The sequence below is a fragment of the Aethalodelphis obliquidens genome, unplaced genomic scaffold, assembly GCF_003676395.1.
Source record: "Aethalodelphis obliquidens isolate GAN/ISIS:26980383/991018 unplaced genomic scaffold, ASM367639v1 scaffold1, whole genome shotgun sequence".
NCBI lineage: Eukaryota > Metazoa > Chordata > Mammalia > Artiodactyla > Delphinidae > Aethalodelphis > Aethalodelphis obliquidens.
In genome coordinates, this window is record NW_020837945.1 from 67,260,154 (window position 1) to 67,281,168 (window position 21,015).

The following is a 21,015-nucleotide window of genomic DNA, read 5'->3' on the forward strand; positions in this document are numbered from 1 at the left end:
GTTGTGTTTGGGTTGCTTTTTCTTTTTCATGTGTGTATCTGTTGTAGTTTTTGGGTTTACTGTTCCCATGAGGTTTTGCTATAACAGTGTATATATGTACAAGGTATTTTTGTAGTTGCTAGTCTCTTTCCCACCTAGAGGAGTTCCTTTAACATTTGTTGCAAAGCTGGTCTGGTGGTGCTGAATTCTCTTAGCTTTTGCTTGTCTGTAAAGCTTTTGACTTCTCCATCAAATCTGAATGAGAGACTTGCTGGGTAGAGTATTCTTGGTTGTAGATTCTTCTGTTTCATCACTTTAAATATTTCCTTGCCACTCCCTTCTGGCTTGCAGAGTTTCTGCTGAGAAATCAGCTGATAATCTTATGGGGATTCCCTTGTATGTTATTTGTCATATTTCCCTTGGTGCTTTTAATATTTTTTTGTCTTCAATTTTTGTCAATTTTTTTACTATGTGTCTCAGTGTGTTCCTCCTTGGGTTTATCCTGCCTGGGACTCTCTGCCCTTCCTGAACTTGGTTGACTCTTTCCTTTCCCATGCTAGGGAAGTTTTCAGCTATTATCTCTTCAAATATTTTCTCAAGTCCTTTCTCTCTCTCTTCTCCTTCTGGGACCCCTATAATGTGAATGTTGGTTTATTTAATGTTGTCCCAGAGGTCTCTTAGGCTGTCTTCATTTCTTTTCATTCTTTTTTCTTTATTCTATTCCATGGCAGTGATTTCCACTATTCTGTCTTCCAGGTCACTTATCCATTCTTCTGCCTTATTTATTCTGCTGTTGATTCCTTATAGTGTATTTCTCATTTCAGTTATTGTATTGTTAATCTCTGTTTGTTCTTTAGTTCTTCTAGATCTTTGTTAAACATTTCTTGCATCTTCTCAGTCTTCGCCTCCATTCTTTTTCTGAGACCCTGGATCATCTTCACTATCATTATTCTGAACTCTTTTTCTGGACAGTTGCCTATCTCCACTTCATTTAGTTGTTTTTCTGGGGTTTTATCTTGTTCCTTCATCTGGGACATAATCCTCTGCCATTTCATTTCATCTAACTTTCTGTAATTCACTCAGTTCATTCTTTAGTTCATTTCTTTGAGGGACTTCTTCTGGTCATCTCCCAGACTAAGTTAATGACTCTCATATACACATCATTTCCTGCAAAATAATAGTCATCACAGTTTAAATCATTTACTTGTTTAATGTTTATCTCTTCTATTGGAACATAAGCTTCATTAGCAGAGACTGTATGTGCCTTCTGCATCTAGCACAGCATCTTTTACGTCATAGATGCTTATAGGTATTCATTGAATGAATAGTATCTTAGAGTTTAAAATCTCTGATGTAATAGACACTTTGTCAAACACTGAGAACTCAGTCTTCAACAATTATTATTTGAGCACCTCAAAGTGCATAAATAATAGTTGAGGGACTAAAAAAAATTATAGGGCACCATCCCAGCCCTCAAGAGATGTTCCATAAAGGAGATGGGCCATTTTCATGCAACAAATTAAATACCTACATAAATCTCAAGTACAAAAAGAGTGAGTGAATGAATAGATGATTAATTGAAATGAATAAGTGGTTCATTTTAGAGTTTTATAGACCTGGATTTAAACTTGGGCAAGTTAGTCAATGTCTCACAGCTTCAGTTTTCACATCTATAGAATGAAAATTATAAATGTTCCTATCTTGTAGGGTTCTTGTAAGAAATAAATGAAATAATGATCATAAAATACTTAGTAGAGTCAGGCATTTATCACACAATAAATGTCAACTATTTATTGCAATAGTTGCAGTTAAACGCAACAGCAGCAGTTGTAGGAGAAAGAGTAGGAGTAGGATTAGGAGTAGGAGTAGTATAGTTAGGTTCCTGAAAAGAGGCAAGGTGGGATGATTTGATGAAGGGTCTATGAATAGCATATCCTTACATTCTCAGATAGACTAGGTAAGGAACAAACTGTTAAAGACTAATGCTGCAAGATTATCTTAGATCAGGAGTTCTTAAACTTTTGGGTTTCAGGACCACCTAATATACTTAAATTAATGATGACTCTGTATTAGCATTCTCTAGAAAAAACAGAACGAATACATCTTTTTTATAGATATATAGTTATATATAAGAAGAGATTTAGTATAGAAATTGGCTCACTGGTTAAGGAGGATAAGTCCCACAATCTGCCTTCTGCAAACTGGAGAACCAGGAAAGCCAGTGGTATAATTTAGTCCCAGTCCAAAGGCCTGAATACTAGGGGAGTCAGTGGTGTAACTCCCAGTCTCAGGCCAAAGGCTTGAGAACTGGGGGACTGCTGGTATAAGTCCCAGAGTCTGAAGGGCCTGAAAACCAGAAGCTACTATATCTGACATCCTAGCTCAGAAAGAGACAATAAGAATTCACTCTTCTTTCACCATTTTTGTTCTATTTGGGCCCTCAACAGATCGGATGATGCATGCCCACATTGGTGAGGGCAGATTTTCTTTACTCAGTCTATTGATTCAAATGCTAATCTCTTCCAGAAACACAGACACACCCAGAAATAATGTTTTACCATCTGTCTTGGCATCCCTTAGCCTAGTCAAGTTGACACATAAAATTAACCATCACAGATCCCACTGAACTTTTGTTTAGGTAGATTATATCCAGTGATGTGCTGGTAAATGTTTAACAACTGGGGTAAATGTTTCTTCAAGGGTAAAATTTTAGACATGTACCATTTACTGATTTCTGTGGTATAGGCACACCCACCATGTCTGACTTCAAACTACTAATATATCATCACTGAATGTGCAGAAATGTTGAGAAACACACACACACACACACACACACACACACACACACACACACACACACACGGTATTTCCCATATAGGGATACAGTAGATATAATACTTTCAAATACGATTTATTGAACTGTCAGTTTATGTAATTTTATTTTTTTATTTTTTTGTAATTTTATTTTTAATAATACCTTTTAACTAAGTAATATTGGTATGTATTCAAATGTGAGTTCATATTAATATATAAAGTTGAAGTTTAATAAAATTAATTTTTACTCCTTTATCAAGAACATTCTTAAGTGAAGGTCATCTTTTGTTTTCAATACTGTGAATGCCTGGCTATGAAGAATGCAATGGTTACTGCTAACAGTCGGGTGCCTCTGCCTTGATTTGTGCCAGCAGTTTCACCACCATTGCTTTTGTACTATCATTGCAAATATTGACACAGTGTAAAAGGCAAATAACATCTTAGTATTATGATGAAAATAGTTTTGACTCTTCAGTAAGTGAAGGGGTCTCAGGACAACCCCCTACAGGGATCCATAAGCACACATTGAAAATCATTGTTTTATACTGTAGACTCCTTAAGGGAAAAGGTTGACTTTAATTTTTAAAAAATTATATTGCTTATGTTATATAATTTGAAACTCATTAACCCAACTACAACATGCAGATGTACAACTCTCCAAACATTTTTTAGTCTTACAGACATTAGGTATTTATCAGTTAACGTTTGCCTACAGAACACAAGCTCTTCAGTTCCTCTATTTGCTGACCAAGAAACTGTAGAACCTCTCTTCAAAAAACCCATTGAAGAAGTAAAGTAGAATGTTTAAAATTTTATTAAGAAATAGGAAATATGTTTTTTTGGAAGTATAACTTTTAAGCCCTTTAATTCATATGAATGTGTTAGAGTGGCTATGTAGATATAGTTTTGTTACCATGAATGTTCTCGACACTTTGGCAAAGAAGAAGTAGGCCTTTGAGAACATCATATTTTCCTCATTTCTTTGAGACATGTACAAACTCAAGTAAATACATTCAAAGTCAGAAATAGACATTTAAAAACAAACTGGCCTAATATTTCCATATGGTTGCTTTTATTTTAAATGTAAATGTGACCTATGAGAGTGAGTCCTATAAATGCTTTTTTTCCCAGATCTTATTTTAAATGTAGAGCTTTTCTGTCATCCTTTGAGACTTTACATATCCCCATTACTTACATGAATTATTTCACAACAGTCCTAAATAGGAAATGATTAAGAGTCTATGGAAAAACCACAGCCATGAATCCATGGTATGTTCACTGAATCATCCAAATGGTAGGGTTTCTATTTTCTCAGATGCTGTTGTCTTCAATCAGATGCCTGCCATCACCCAGATTCCTTAATCGAGATATTTATTTCTTCATACCAGCTTTGACTGTCTAATATCCTTTCATTGCACCCTGCAGGACTCTTAAACATTCCTTGCCAGGCAGGTGTAGTGATAATCAACTTCCTCAGCTTTTGTTAATCCATGAATGTCTTAATTTCTCTCACACTCTTGAAGCACAGGCTCCGGACACGCAGGCTCAGCGGCCATGGCTCACGGGCCCAGCCGCTCCGCGGCATGTGGGATCTTCCTGGACCGCGGCACGAACCCGTGTCCCCTGCATAGGCAGGCAGACTCTCAACCACTGTGCCACCAGGGAAGCCTGGGATTCTTGTTTGACAGGTTTTTTCTCTTAGCACATTGAATATATTGGCCCATTGCTTTCTGGCCTCCAACGTTTCTGATAACAAATCTGCTGATATTTTATTGAGGATCCCTTGTATGTGACAAGTCACTTCTCTTTTGCTGCTTTTGAGATTCTCTATCTTTGACAGTAAATTAACTTCTAAATTGATTAAAAATAAGAAAAAATCATTTATATTTACTTTTTACAATTTCCCTCACTTCTTTTCTTTGTGTAGATCTAATTTCTATCTTGTATCCTGTTCCTTCTTTTAAAAAATCTTAGTTTTTCCTTTATGATCAGCTTTGTTTTTCTGGAAAAAATCTTTATTTTGCCTTAATTTTTTGAAAGATATTATTGCTGTATATGGAATTCTGGGTTGATAGTTTTTTCTATTAGCATTCTAAAGATGTCATTTCCATTGTCTTCAGGCTTTTATAGTTTCTGATGAGAAGTCTATTGAAACTCATATTTGTTCCTTGGTATAAAATTTTCCTTTTTCTCTGCTCTCGTGATTTTCTATTTATCTTTGATTTGAAGCAATGTGACTATGATGTATTTAGGTGTGCTTTTACATTTGTAACATAATTGTTTTTTATCCTGCTTGAGGTTCTCTGGGATTCTTGAATCTGTTTCATTAATTTTTCAAAAATCCTTGGCCATTTTTACTTCATCTATTTCTACCTCATTTCTCTTTCTTCTACTTCTCGGACTTCAATTACTTGCATGTCATATTGTTTGATATTGTCTCCTAGCTCTTGGAGGCTCTATTCTCCTTACTTCCCCACCCCTCATTTTTTTCTTTTCTCTTGGTGTTTCTGTTTGGAAAATTTCTATTGATGTATTGGCAAAGTTACCTATTCTTTATTCAATTCTAGTCTGCTAATGAGCCTGTCAAAGAACTGCTAATAAACGTAACCTCTGATATTGTGCTTTTGCTAGCATTTCCACTAATCTATTTTAAAAGCTTCCATCTCTGTGAAATTCCCCATTTGTTTTTGCACGTTGTTTACTTTTACATTTTGTCTTTTATTAATCACAGTTATTAAGGTATTTTTTTGTGAGTTCCAATATCTGAGTCATCTCTGAATCTCTGAATCTGAATCTTTTGTCATTTCGACAAAAGTTTTTTTTTTTCCCAGCTTTTTAGTGTGTCTCAATTTTTGACTAAACGTCATACATGTATAGAACAGAAAGGACTAAGGTAGATACTGCTTATGCCCAGATATGGGTACATCTCTCTTCATATCAGACAGTTAATGTGGGGTTGTTGTACAGTAAAGAATTTGTTCTTTGCCTCGAGTTCCTGCAATGGGGCTTCTAAACCCTTGGAATTTCCTGAGCTATAGGAGTGTCTTTAATCTTTGTGGTAGGCTCAAAGGGATTAGAGTTTTGAGGCTTCGAGCCACATGATATCAGCCTGACCTTCTGACCACTGGAGAGGTGTCAGGGGCTGGAGATTGCTTTCTGTCACATGGCCAGTGGTACAATTAATCATGCCTATGTAATGAAACTCCAGTAAAAACTCTGAACATTAAGGGTCATTTGAACTTCCTGGTTGGTGAGCACATCAGTGTGCCAAGATGGTGATGCATCCTGATTCCATGGGGAGAAGGCAGGGAAGCTCCATGTTTGGGATCCTCCAAGACCTTGCCCTAAGTTTTCTTTACTTGGCTAAACCTTATTTGTATCATTACAGCAAAACTAGTTATAAGTATAATGTTTCCTGAGTTCTCTGGTTTATCCTAGAGAATTATCAAACCTGATAGGTTTGCGGGAACCCCCAAATTTGTGGTAAGTTGGTCAGAAGTGTGGGCAGTCTGGGTATATCTAAATTTATGAGGGAATTTTGTTGGGGACTATGACCTCAACTTTGGAGTTTGCATTAACTCCAGTGGATAATATTATATCACACACAGCCAAAAAGTACATGAAAAGGTACTCCGCATCACTAATCATCAGGGAAATGCAAATCAAAACCACAATGAGATATCACCTCACACCTGTTAAGATGTTTTATTAAAAAAAAACAAGAGATAACAACTGTTGGCAAAAATTGGAGAAAAGGAAACCCTTGTACATTGTTGGTTGGAGTGTAAATTGGTACAGCCATGATGGAAGAGTATAGAGGTTCCTAAAAAAAAAAAAAAAAAAAAAGAAAACCAAAAATAGAACTACCATGTAATCCAGCAAGCCCCCTTCAGGGTATATACCTGCAGGAAATGAAATCAGTATCTCAGAGACATCATTGCAGCATTATTCACAATCTTCAACATATGAAAACAATCTAAGTGTTAATGGATGAATAGATACAGAAAATGTCAGAAAATATAAACATATAATACTATTTGGTCATGAGAAGAAAGGAAATCCTGCATTTGTGACAAGGATGAGCCTGGAGGATATTGTGCTAAGTGAAATAAGCCAGACAGAGAAAAACTATATGACATCACTTGTTATGTGGAATCTTCAAAAAAAAAGTCAAACTCAAACATAAGGTAGAATGGTAGTTCCCAGGGGCTAGGTAGGGGAAATGGGGAGATGCTGGTTAAAGGGTACAAACTTTGTTATAAGATGAATAAAGTCTTCAATATTTAATCATTAAAGTTCAGTAGCAATCATTAGCATTAGCAGACATCTGCTTTGTATTGGTGTAGGATTTCTGGGCCCAAAATCATTTCCTGCCTCCCTCCCAGGAGAGAGGGTTTTTATTTCTATCCTGCCCTCAGCAACACTGGATCTCTACTTGTATCTGGGGCTAGACTGTTCGCTACCCCACACGCCCCCCCCGCCCCCACACAGACAGCTAGGTTTTGTTTCTGTCCCTTCCTTAAGCGCAATGGAATTTTCTCTGAGCCTTGGAGGTAAGAGGGCTTGCTGCCCCTGCTCTAGCAGCTTAAGACTTTTAAGAGAAGGGTTTGGGAAAGCAGGTGAGTCTTTGGGCATGTCACCCAACAGCAGCCTATCACTTCATGTTTGCCTGTGCCACTAAAGGCATCTCTGCAGGTCTCCTGCCCTGCTCCCAAACTTTCTTGTTTGTGTTTGGTAAAGGTCTAACTTCTCCTTCGGAAGTCCCTAGATATTCTAAACTGACATGCTACCCACACTTGGCCTTTAAGAATGTTTTTTTTGTTTTGCTTTTAAAACATGTATTTATTTATTTGGTTGCACCAGGTCTTAGTTGCGGCAGGTGGGCTCCTTAGTTGTGGCTAGCCAGCTCCTTAGTTGCAGCACGTGGGCTCCTTAGTTGTGGCATGCAAGCTCTTAGTTGCGGCATGCACGTGGGATAAAGTTCCCTGACCAGGGATCGAACCCAGGCCCCCTGCACTGGAAGTGCAGCCTTATCCACTGCACCACCTAGGACTCCTAAGAATTTGTTAACATTTTAGTTGATTTCTTCCTATCCAGCCACCTTTGACTCTTGTGCTCTACTAAAGATGAAATGGGGGACTTCCCTGGTGGTGCAGTGGTTAACAATCCGCCTGCCAATGAAAGGGACATGGGTTCGAGCCCTGGTACTGGAAGATCCCACATACGGTGGAGCAACAAAGCCCGTGTGCCACAACTGCTGAGCCCGCATGCCACAACTACTGAAGCCTGCGTGCCTAGAGCCCATGCTCGGCAACAAGAGAAGCCACTGAAATAAGAAGCCCATGCACCACAACGAACAGTAGCCCCCGCTCGCCGCCAACTAGAGAAAGCCCACGTGGAGCAATGAAGACCCAATGCAGTCAAAAAAAAAAAAAAAAAAAAAAAGATGAAATGGTTTATTTCACAGATACTGAGTCCCATCAATTTACTTGGTTATCTTGAGGCCTCAACTATCTGATAGGCTCAAGAAAAATGATTTTTATAGATTACCTGGCATTTTTTTTGTTAAGATGGAAGAAACATTCTCATGGAGATTTTTACATTCTAAGTGAAATCAGAACTCTCATCTCCTTATTCTTACAAATGAATTTTATTCATTTTCAATTATGAATAACAATTACATTAGAATCTTGACTAGAATTTTACTAAACTAACTTTGGTGGGATGAACAACATTATAGTATTTGGTCTTCTTATCCAGAAATACTGGTTTTCCTACTCATTTATAGAAAAAGCACACTCCAGGTTCCTTATGATACAGAGTCAATGATTTAATTGATTTTAACTTAAATTCCATATTAGCACAAACATAGAGGTGGCTTCTGGTATTAAAACACAGTTAAAGATAAACAGGAAAATCAGAAATTATTAGATTGGAACCAAATAATCATGTAGGTATTGAGAATCGTAACAGAAAGTAAGCATTGTTTTAGCTCTGAGATTCCTAAGAGACAAATCAAAATGCAAATAGTGTGTTATATAGTTCTCTTAGTTTAATACAAAGAATGCAATTTTATCAGGAGAAATTTTTCTTGCACTGAATCCTAGGAGGACTTTTTAATGTAGTTCCTTTTAGAAATAACAAGATACAAATTGAGTTCAAACACTGTTTGGTCGAAAATAGTCAAATGTCTTTCAAATGACCACTTCTTTTCCTCACCATAATAAATGCCAAGAGCACATTTCCTATATTAATAGAAAAATCAATAAGTGTGAAAAGCTGAAGTAACCCTGACAAGTTTTTCAGAACAATTGTTGAAAATATTCAGAAAACACCTTTAGTTGGAAAACAGCAGAAACAAAAATAGAAATATCACATTTCATATATGCAATAGAATACAATGCTGAGTTTAGTTCCATAATAAAAGTCATACCAATTTTTATGTGTGGCCAAGGATGGAAGTATGGATAAAGAAAAAGAACTGAAATCAAGGTAGAAGATAACTCTGCTTACTGCCTTCAAGTCTTGTTTGGAGAGGAACCTCTGGAAAACCATGAGTTAGGATAACGCTAGTCTACTAGCATGTCAGAGGCAGAACCCATATAATCTCTAGAAATATAATTTGTCATTCCTCCAGGTAACTCCCTTAAGGGGGTTTGGTTCCACCAATGAATAAAGTTCCTAATTCTATACTAAGTTCATCCTTTGGGACATCAATCTCATCTCTTGCCTCTTCCCCAAGCTTCTTCCACCAGGGTGCTTGTATATGCTTCAGGGTGGTAAGATGGGCCTGCTTGGCCTTGGCTGCCACAGGCCTGGATCTGCTTAGGAAGAGCTCAGGTTCTTTTCCTTCTGCCTCCTTCAGACTTGGTGCTTCTGTAGTAAACAGAAAATAAAAAGGTGAGTGGAAGAGTTCTGTACCAAACAAACAGGAACTTGGAAACTACAGTGTTGGAACTCTGCAATAGCAGGCAAAAACAAGGTTCCAACTCTGAGTCTATTATTATTGTCAGCTGTAGATGGCATGTGACTATTCACAAGTTGTAGCCCATGCTTCCGTGTTTAAAGGGAAAGAATAAAAGAAAGAGGTAGATTTTTTTAGATGGTTTATTTAAAAGAGCAGAAACTTTTAATATAATAGCAGAATCCTTACAGATGAGAGGCTCAGTTCCAGCCACCTATCCATTCAAAAACACAAAATTTGCAAGTAATGGCACTAAAGAGAGGACCCTGGCCCTTTTTGCTCCACAAATACTAAAAGTGTTTCAGAGGCCATCTGAGACACTGGCTTCATGGATGGGATCTCTCATTAAATGCACCAGTGGTTGTGAGAAGCAGATGAATTAATTTTTGTGAAAACACTTCATTAAAGTGCCACCATAACCACTCTCATCATCTACTTTTAAAATATGTTCAAAAAGCTTTTCATACTGTATAACAGAATCTGGCTAGTAGGGCTCAGCATCTTTATAATTAATAACTTTTCTGAGTTGACACATATCAATGATCACAAGGCTGAGGGAAGCAGTCAAGAAGGTTATGGGGTCTGCATCATTTGAAATCATTGTGTGGTGATATGATCTAGAAGGAGAAATTTCTGAGGATAGGAGATGGGTTAATAGACCACTAAATGGTGTTTTCCTTCTGAAGATCTAGATGTCACAAAATCTTACATAGGCTGTTCCTTTTAGGAAGCAAAAATGGAATGAGCACATACTCATCAACTGTTCGATGTTGGTGTTGATCCGAGCCATCAGTGCCTCCCTGTGCTGTTGGGCTCTCTCTTCTAGAGCCCTGCCCATGAAGTAGTGTTGCAGTCGTTCTTGTGCTTGGGAATGGAGCTCCCTGCTGATCACATCTGATACCTCAGAGCCCTGGGAACAAAGGACAAAAAAAGTGTCACATGAAGGACACATATATCAAAGTATGTTTCACTTAACCACTTAGTAGAGGTTCTAGAATGCTTAGCTGTCTCTCATCAATTGAATGTTATGGTTGATATCTACCTTGTACTCTTGAGCAAGCATTAAATAGCCTCTTAAAAGCAGCTTTAAATGAAAATGCAGGTGGGCCAGATTCTTTTTGGTATGCTCCTATACCTCACTTCCTCACATAGTATGGTATTCTGGGAGAAGAGATAAGATTGAGAAATCATAGTGAAAATTACAAATGGTTTGGTAAAGATACTGGCCTGGAAGAGGAGTAACAAGACCAATCCTTTTGTTCTAGCCCCACCTGGTAAGACTACCTAACTTCTTGTCCTATCCCCACTCCCAAACTTATCTAAGCCATAATGTTATAACGGCTTCTAATTTCACAGAACAAGGGACAAAATCATTCAAAGGACCATATTCTTTTGGCTAGTCAGCTACTTTAAAAGGAACTTACCTAATTAGTTTGGACAAGGATGAAATAATCTCAACATTGAAGCTGACAGAGCTTCTGACACCCCAGCTTTCTCAAATATTCCAGTTCATGGATCTTGGATACAGCCCTGTTCCAGCTAACACCTTACTTTTCAGCCACAGAGTAACAGGTGTACTAGAGTATGGCTAGAGCAGCACTTCTTTTTTTAACAGGAGAATGCACCACAATCACACACAGTGCATTAAAAAAAATAGAGATCAAAGACCTAAACATAAGGACTAAAACTATAAAACCCTTAGAAGAAAAGACAGAGGAAAAGCTTCATGATATTAGATTTGGCAATGATTTCTTAAATATGACACTGAAGGCACAGACAACAAAAGGAAAACCAGACAAACTGTACTTCATCAAAATGAAAAAGTTTTGTGTATCAAAGGACACTATCAACAGTAAAAAGGCAGCCCACAGAATGGAAAAAAATGTTTGTAAATCATACATCTGATAAGGGATTAATATCCAGAATATACAGAGAACTCCTAAAACTCAACAACACAAAAACAAACGACCTGATTAAAAAATGAGCAAAGGACTTGAATTGAAATTTCTCCAAAAAAGATATACAAATAGCCAATAAACATATGAAAAGATGTTCAAAATCACTAATTATTAGAGAATGCAAATCCAAATCACAATACCACTTCACATTCATTAGGATGTGAAAATAATAAATGTTGGTGAGGATGTGAAGAAGTCTTGCTGACGCAGTACGGAAAACCACTAATTTGAAGTGAAGTCTCCCTTACTATTGACTTTACTTATATGGTCCACGTAATTATAAGACGCCAAATCCATTGACTACGGTAAAGCAACTGCATTACCTTATGCCAAAAGTAAATGTACATATACAGCTGAGACACTTATTTGTTGGTGAATATCACCCACTGCAATAATGTAACACTGGTACCATGGCACAAAAGCCTACATACGGGATGTCTTCTGATATAGTCATCCACTTGTTGCTTCAGTTCAACTCTGCGTGCATCAGTGAGTTCTCTGAGTCCTTGCCAAGGAGCAAATAGTTTCTTTTTCTTACGGCACTTTGCTAGGAATTTAAGAGTCTGGGACAAAAAAAAAAAAAAAAAGATTTGTGATTTTTTTTCTTCCCTAGCAGAACTATTTCCTTCCTACCAAAACATATGATAGTGACAACAGCTGTTAACCCTTTTATGTATGGGGAGAAAGATAGGATTGTGACTGGGGTGACAGAGGACAATAACTTTATCGTTATATTCTTCTGTAGTGTTTTAATATTTTACAAGGATATATTCATGTATTATTTGTACAGAAGGCAATAAAGAAAAAAAAAGGGAAATCAGCTTTGGGTTCTAGTCTTAATTCTAGCCCCTTATAAAACTGTTTGATTTGGGGCAACTCATTCAATCTCTATAGGATAGGTTCTATGTCTACAGAAAACAGGGATCCCAATTGTACTTAGCCAAAGGATTGTAAAGATCAAGGAGAAGGTATACAAGAAAAAGCTTGGTAAATGAATGTGCTTTCTCCTGTCCTTCAGAATGAATTCCTGGTAAGAAATCTTTTAACAGGCAAGATGTGGAGACACATCTGAAATTATTCTGCCCAATTTTTTTTTCACTCTTCTCCCTTCTTTGTAGTTTTTACTTTCATCGAAGTTATATGTTCACATTGCTTAAGGCAAGGGTTGGCAAATTATGGCCCACAGGTCAATCCAGTCTGATGCCTGTTTTTGAACAGCTGAAAAATGGTTTTTTACATTTTATATGATTACAAAGTTCAAAAGGAAAAGAATTAATTCATGACGTGAAAATTATGTGAAATTCAAAATTCAGTGTCTACAAATGTTTATTGAAACAAGAGTCATGCTCATTTGTTTACATACTATCCACAGCTTCCTTTGGGCTACAACTGTAGAGTCGAATAGTTCCAAGAAACTGTATGACCTGCAAAACCTAAAATATTTTACTATTTGATGCTTTCCAAAAAGTTTGTTGATATAACTATTGTTTAAAGTGTCAGTTTTAGAAGAATTGTTAAAAACCTCTCCCCCAAAGACAGCAACTTTAGTTCTTTCAGGTTTTTCTTCTGATGTTTATCTCCATCTACATTTTTGTGATTTTTTTCAGTGATAGGTATTATCTATTGACTTTCTTGTATGAAAGATAAGGACTTAGCTCTCTTTCACACATACTTTCTATATCTCCAAATATCCAATATTATTAAATCATAATTTTAGTTAATGTTCAGTGTTTACATTATTATGACTACATAAAGGCTATTCATTTTTCAACCATGTAGTGATGATTACTTTTTCTTCCTTGCATATTTTTATTTTCACTGGAATTAATAACTCTATTATTTTCCTGTGCTTATTTTTCTATATATTTATCACTGATTATCACAATTTCTGCCCTAACTGTTCATACATTAAAACACATCAGGCAATCTATCAAATTAATTTCCTTAGATACACATATTCTGGAGCTTTCTGACTTGTTCCAATCTGGATAGATTATTCCCTATGCTTGGTGCATAGCTGTCATCCCGAGATCTCCCATTCCCCATCATCTTGGTGACTCTTTTCATCTTTCCTTTGTGTTTCCTGGATTCCATGTTGTCCTTTCTTGGGTTATTCCTTTGTTTCAGAGACTTTGTGATGCATAAAAATGTCTTTAGTGTATCTTTACCTTTAACTGATGGTTTAGTTGGATGTAGAATTCTAGTTGGAAATCATTTTCCCTCAAACATTTGACAGCCTTACTCCAATATCTTTTAGCTTCCAATAATGCTGTTGAGGAGTACTTTTCGCCCCAGTGTATTTCACAATAATGTGAAATAGATGTGAGTGTATTTTTGTCATTGTATTGGACATTCAGTCTTTTTAATCTAAACCACATGATATTCAATTCTGAGAAATCTTAAATTATTTGATTTCTTCTCCTCCAGTTTTTTTTTTTTTTCTTTGTTTCAAATGTTTGACCTCCTAGACTGGTTCTGGTTTCTTTTTGCCCTGCTCTCTAGATTTCCCAAACCTTTTTTTCTAGCCCTTTTATTATGTCTTTCTTTTTTCTGTCAAATTTTATTCCATTTGTTCCCTGTTATCCAGCATCTTGGTTTTTGCTTCATGTATTATTTTCTTTTAGCTCTCGGAGAAAATAATACATTTTAAAAGTTTTCTTATCCCTGCAATATCTCTATTTCCACCAAGTAGTTTTATTCTATTTGTTTTGGCCTTAGCTTCCTGCAGACGTCCAGTGATACTTTCAGCTGATATTTAAGAGTGGGCACTAAAAAGCTGTTTAGAAATGCTGAGCAGATGGGTAGGGTTTATCTATTCTGTACTTCTTTATAGGGCTACTGAACTGGGCTGTTTCATTGGAGTACCTCATTGTGAGTACATGTATAACTATTCCCTTGGGCTGTTCAGATTTCCTAAAGAAAATGTTTTCAACCTACTGTTTACAGGATACAAGCCTGGCTGACAGCACTGAGATCTGAGAAGAAAAAAGGGCTTGGAGGTTTTCACATTCAGTATAAAGATTTCCTTAATACCCTTGCTTTTACTATAGTACTTGAGCCTTCAATTGCGCTTACATTCTCCTATTGAGATTTTCTCCTTTTCTTCTATTCTTCCCTTTTCTTGATTTTTCTTCCTTGCTTCTCCTTCTATCTTTCCTCTACTTCCTGCTTTTAGTATGAAGCCAGGCTTATGATGCTACTCTGGGAACTCAGAGTAAAGTTTCCAGAACAGAGGAATTTTTGCCCTTAGATCAGAAAAGTCCACCTTGACATCTCTGTCTCTTTTCCTCATTCTTTGTCATTTTAGGACTCTCTGAAATTGTATTTATCTCCCAATGTTTATTTTTTCAACTGGTTTGTTTCAGTAAGTGCTTTTGTTGTTGGTCTTTAATAGATATGTATATTTGATACTGTTTTGCTATAATCAAGTAGCAAGAATTAGCTATCATTCTGGCTCTAGAGAGCAGACGCCAGCAAACATCACCTTCTTTCTGAGCTGCTTCTTTTTTTTTTTTAAGAAGGAACAATTAGGTTTATTTGCTTGTGCCAGGAAATATCTCACATACATTGCTATAAAAACCATGTTTATCACTTTAGTGTGGAATTCTTTAGAAGCACTGGCAACTTTGGAAACTGGATGCACTGAACTGGTGGATGCCACAGATGGAAAATTCTAGAAGGCAGCCAGACCTGCCCTTGTGCTTGTCACTAGTTTCCAGTCTTTGATTTCCAGGTTTTGGCTCTTTCAAAGCCATTTTTCACATTTCTGAAATCAAGAATGGCCTGAGAAATCTCTTCATTTGTGTGCATCAAAAATGAACCTAGAGTAAAAAGAGACATTCAGAAAGTTCTGGGTGATGAGAATTTTCTTCTACCACTAAAATGGTGCATATTTCTGTAGTTCTTAATTTGAAACAAACTCAGGCATATCTGAATAGCAAACGGTTATTTTCCCAGCATCAGATCCTCGAGGATGGTAAAACAGGTTTTTAGGATTGTGTATGATTATAAAGACCAAACTTCAGATAAACATATGCAATTAGACCTCACTCATCCATTGCAGGCTGTCATCAGCAATGGCAATCTCTTTATTAAAAACATTCTTAGGTTTGGTTCTATTATGACCATTTTTGTAGTTTTAGTTCTTTTTACCTTCTTTATTTTTTTTAATTGAGGTATAATTGACATACAATATTATATTAGTTTCAGGTGTCCAACATAATGATTCGATATTTGTATATATTGGGAAATGATTGTCACAAAAAGTCTAGTTAACATCTGTCACCATACGTAGTTAGAGAATTTTTTTTTTCTTATGATGAGAACTTTAAGGATTTACTGGGGCTTCCCTGGTGGCGCAGTGGTTGAGAGTCTGCCTGCTGATGCAGGGGACACGGGTTCATGCCCCGGTCTGGGAGGATCCCAAATGCCGCGGAGCGGCTGGGACCTTGAGCCGTGGCCGCTGAGCCTGCGCGTCCCACAACGGGAGAGGCCACAACAGTGAGAGGCCTGTGTACCACCAAAAAAAAAAAAAAAAAAAAGATTTACTGTAGTTGTCAGTTAAATAGCATTGGCTGATGTCAAGAACTGAACTGATCTGATAAAAAAAAATTGGCACATCTTGTCATAGTTTTCGTGTCTCTGCAGTATATGAGGCTGTGTCCTTACATGAGGAGTCTAAGTAATTTTTGAAAACTAGTAGCACCTCATTGACAATAACAAAAGATTACAAAAATTTCAAGACAAGAAAGAATCACATTTTGGATTCTTTAGGGGTCAGCACACTTCTCCATGTTGAACTGTTTCTCTCTCTCTTTTAAAATTTATTTATTTAATTAATTTATTTTTGGTTGCGCTGGGTCTTCTTCATTGCTGTGCATGGGCTTTCTCTAGTTGTGCACAGGCTTCTCATTGCGGTGGCTTCTCTTGTTGCAAAGCACGGGCTCTAGACACGCGGGCTTCAGGAGTTGTGGCTCACAGGCTCTACAGCACAGGCTCAGTAGCTGTGGCGCAAGGGCTTTGTTGCTGCACGGCATGTGGGATCTTCCCGGACCAGGGATCGAACCCATGTCCCCTGCCTTGGCAGGTGGATTCTTAACCACTCGCTACCAGGGGAGTCCCAACAACTGGTTCTCTTTCTTTCTTTCTTTCTTTTTTTTTTTTTGCGGAACGTGGGCCTCTCACTGTTGTGGCCTCTCCCCTTGCAGAGCAACAGGCTCCGGATGCGCAGGCTCAGCGGCCATGGCTCATGAGCGCAGCCGCTCTGTGGCATGTGGGATCTTCCCAGACCGGGGCACGAACCCATGTCCCCTCCATCGGCAGGCAGACTCTCAACCACTGCACCACCAGGAAAGCCCAACAACTGGTTCTCTTAATGGCTCCTCAGGAATTAGGACAAAGTGGCTTCTCTCAGGATCCTTGTTCTCCACCTGGACACTGTCACCTTCCCCCAGCACAGCTGTGTGATGAGGTTCTATCTTTTGTTGGGTGTTAGGTCCAATATGCATGTTTCCAGATATGGTATAAATGAAGCTTGATCACCCTTTAGGAATAGGCTGGGAATGCTTTGCTCCTTGGTCCAATCTTAACTCCAAATATAAAGTCGGTGTGTAAGTGTAAATCTTGGACTTGATTCCCAGGGATTCTCCAGAAATGACAGCAACAGTAACACCATCCTTACGGGTTTAGGGATTTTGCTGCTTTTTACTTCCTGGTACCAAGGCTCCACCATCTTCTGTGAGCTCCTCAAATTAACCCACAGCTGTAGGCCATGGACTGACTCCTCCGAGCAAGGCATCTCCGCACAATGCCCCAGCCCATGGTCATCCACTGTAGGTCTCCTGTGTTCAACTGACCAGCATGTCCACAGAAGTCTTCGCTGGCCATGATAACCCCCTTCCAGGAGGTAATACACTGTTTCAAAACCTCAGTGTGGGTGATCAGGAAATCCACCTGGTCTACCGCCTTTAAATTCATCAAACAGTAAAAATGGATCCAGATTTTTAAACTAAGGTCAGCCAATGCTTCTGCGGACCCATGCTCCAACCCCTTCTGACTGCTCCCAGCTAAGCACTGAGGGTAACCTTGCACGATGCCATATAAAGGCTAAAATGCGAGCATGCTGAGGCTTAGCAGATTGCAGTGCTCTGCAGAAAGAAAAGTCATTTGCCACTTGCACCAAATTGCAGAGGACCATTTAAGCATCCCTGGCCATCTCCCTTGGAGACTCCCCTGGGAGTCTAAAGCTGGCCGGGGAGGGTGGGGTCCTGCTAACTGATCGATGGCACCGGTCCCGCCTGGCCCCATGGGTACCCGGTACTCCAGTGTTCTTGGGGGCCCCTTCTGAGCTTAAGAGATGAAAAAGCAAGAAAAGAAAATCCTGGAACATTAAGAAGGAAAAGACAGCTAATTCTTCAAATTTAATTCTAATACTATACCACTACATAGAACTCCAACTTGTTTACGTAAGGATGTGTAATTTGAAATGAGCAGGTGTACATAAGGTTTTCTTGATTTTTATCTATCTGAGAAACAATGCCTCTCTTTTACGCATAGTGAGGGACAGAAGGTAAACAACAGTTCTGGCCTTTGTCTGCCAAGGACACTAATAACCAGTTCCTCCTGAGGGATAAGTTCAATGAAATGATATTCCAACTTCGTTCTGTGAAATTGATAATTATTTCCTTTTCTTTGTTATCAAGGTCATCTGCAGTGCTAATAGAAATATAAAATGAGTCAAATATGTAATTTTTAATTTTCTGGGAGGCAGAATAAAAAGGTAAAAACAGGTGAAATTAATATTTTGCATGTACTGAGTTACATAAGCATAACTCAATATATGTAAAATATTAGCATTTCCACATGTAATTAAGACTCCGTGCTTCCACTGCACCACTGCAGGGGACACAGATTCCATTCCTGGTGGGGGAACTAAGATCCTGCATGCTGCCACGGAGCCCAGCCAAAAAAAAAAAAAGTCAGTAGCCACGAGGTAAAGGTATTAGAAAGGACCCAAGGCACTGATATCCATGGGTCCATGGGTTAATCCTTAGGTGGCATTGCTTAGCAGAGGGTAAACAGCAGATGTGGGTGTGATTCAGTGATGGTGCGGGACGGTTTGTTGCACACATGGCCTAAAATCCCCAAAAGAGCCTGAGAAAGATGGAGGCAGCAGACATCTCTTCCTATTTCCCTAGTATTTACTCTGTTTTTTAAGTGGTTTAAAAAAATCTTTGTAAAAGCTTAATCAGAGAAATCAATAAGGAGACTGTTCAAAATCTATCACTGTGAAAAACTGAAATTGACCTAAAGTTTAACAATAAGGGATTTAACAATAGGGATTAACAAACAAAGTTCAACAAAAAGGGATTTAGGTCAATAAATTGACCTAAAGTTTAACAATAACAATAAATAAGTTTAACAATAACAATAAAACTAAATGCTACATGATCTGAAATCCTAATATGAACGTTAACTATGTATAATAACTAGACATTAGGAAAACTGGTCATTAAGTGAAATAGACAGCCTTGTACTATGCTTTTCCAAGGCAATAAAATATTACTATGCTCCAGATAAATCCCAGGAAGATCATCATTTAAGAACACCATTCTATAATTCAAGAATTACAATGATCTAATTATACCTAATGTATTATCTGTGCATTAAAAAACATCTAATATGATAAGCTGCTCCTACGCAGGACTTTACAATTGACAAAATACTTTCCCATAAATTAGGTCATCTGATCCACATAACAACTGAGTGAAAAAGATAGGGTAGACATTCATTCATATGTCAAGCACATGCAGGAAGCTGACAATAAATAAGACTTCGTTCCTTACCCTTGAGATTCTCATTGCTCAAGTAAGAAAGAAAAAAATTAACAAATAACACTGCATTTTGGTAAATGATGTACAAGGGTCTATGGAAATACTAAGGACTGAATGTCTAAATCATTTGGGCCAGTGATAAGGATGTTCTCATTTTAAGAAACTAAGGCTCAGAAAAGCTAAGTGACTTGACCAAGACTTTACAGCAGATAAACAGGAAAGTCAGGTTTGAACCCATGTCTTTGCCTCCTAATCCAGTACTCTTTTTACTAACTCAGACTCACTGCTCTTTGAAGTGTGACAGCTGCTTTATACTCCACAAGAGATGGCCTCTGTTGGCGAAAATTCTTCCTTTCCCTGTACCCTCTCCAATGTTTCTGGATAATCAATGCTGATTTCTCTTCTATTTCCCGATTATGTTTTTCCACCTGACCTAAAAAGATAACAAACACTATTACAACATACTCACTTCTATGCTTTCTCAAGTTCTAGAATCAGGACAATGAAAGTACCAACAATCTTGCAGTCCTTTTATTTTTTTCAATATTGATTTTCCCAATTCTATTATTTTACAATGGTTATAAGATTTTAGAAACAAAACGCTCCAAAAGCTTTCTCAGATTATGCTTCTTTGGAAAAGACTCATATCATTTTTTTTGTCTCAGAGGAATGAGAAAAGGGCTAAAAATCCAATAGCAAGAACATTTAGAAAAAAGAATCACAAGTAAATAGTTAGAAAGTCATTCAGTACTACAAAAAGGGAAAAGCACATTGTGTATATATGTTACCTACTCTGCGTGGTTCTAAATTTCTCTTTAGTCACTCAGTTAGTTCTACAGATGACTTTCTTTTTACTTTCTGGGAGTTAGTCAGCATACAGTCTAGGGTTCACAGTAGCTAAGTGACAGAATAAGGTGGAAGGTAAAAATAAAAAGGGATATATTTGAGAGTACCAAAAATTGATAGGATTTAGTGGTGAACTAGATGTGGAGGGAGGGAAAAAATTCTAGGATGTCTCATAGATGGGACACTGAGTAGACTGTTGGTGCAATTACCTGAGAGATGAGGAATACAGGAAGAGGAAATCAGTGAGGGAAGATAATGACTAGTTTTGAGGATGTTTGTGGATATCTAAGTAAAGCTAACCAATAGGCAGCTGGCTACAGGGCTGTGTTGTCCAATGTAGTAGGCACTAGCCACAACTGGTTACATAAATTTAAAGAAAGTAAAATAAAATTTTAGATCCTCAAGTGCACTAGCCACATTTCAAGTCAACAGCTACCTCTAGCCATTGGTACTGTGAAGATATAGAACACTTCATTTTGTAGAAAGTTCTACTGGGCAGGGCTGGTCTAGAGCTTAGGAGAGAGGGTGAGGATGCAGACAAGATTCCAGAGTGCTAAGCACTCAGTTGGTAGTTGAAGCTGCAGTTATGGATGGGATACCTCAGGAAGAGCAACATGAAAAT

The 21,015-nt window shown here is 37.8% G+C and overlaps 1 protein-coding gene and 1 pseudogene across 6 annotated transcripts in view; both read right to left on the reverse strand.

Moving 5' to 3' along the window:
• Positions 1-8,424: 8,424 nt before the first annotated feature.
• The window catches only part of IQCB1 (IQ motif containing B1), a 46,029-nt gene continuing 33,438 nt past the window's right edge, over positions 8,425-21,015 (reverse strand). For 5 of the 6 annotated variants that reach the window (XM_027106112.1, XM_027106063.1, XM_027106082.1 and 2 more), the window contains 4 exons: positions 19,832-19,980; positions 12,147-12,278; positions 10,511-10,667; positions 8,425-9,669 (listed from right to left, as the gene is read on the reverse strand). In XM_027106112.1, coding sequence (XP_026961913.1) covers positions 9,440-9,669; positions 10,511-10,667; positions 12,147-12,278; positions 19,832-19,980 — 668 coding nt within the window. In that variant the 3' untranslated portion in view covers positions 8,425-9,439. The remainder of the gene's footprint in view (positions 9,670-10,510; positions 10,668-12,146; positions 12,279-19,831; positions 19,981-21,015) is intronic. The other variant, XM_027106102.1, reaches the window with a different exon arrangement.
• On the reverse strand, positions 12,285-18,624 carry LOC113620392 (pirin-like; annotated as a pseudogene).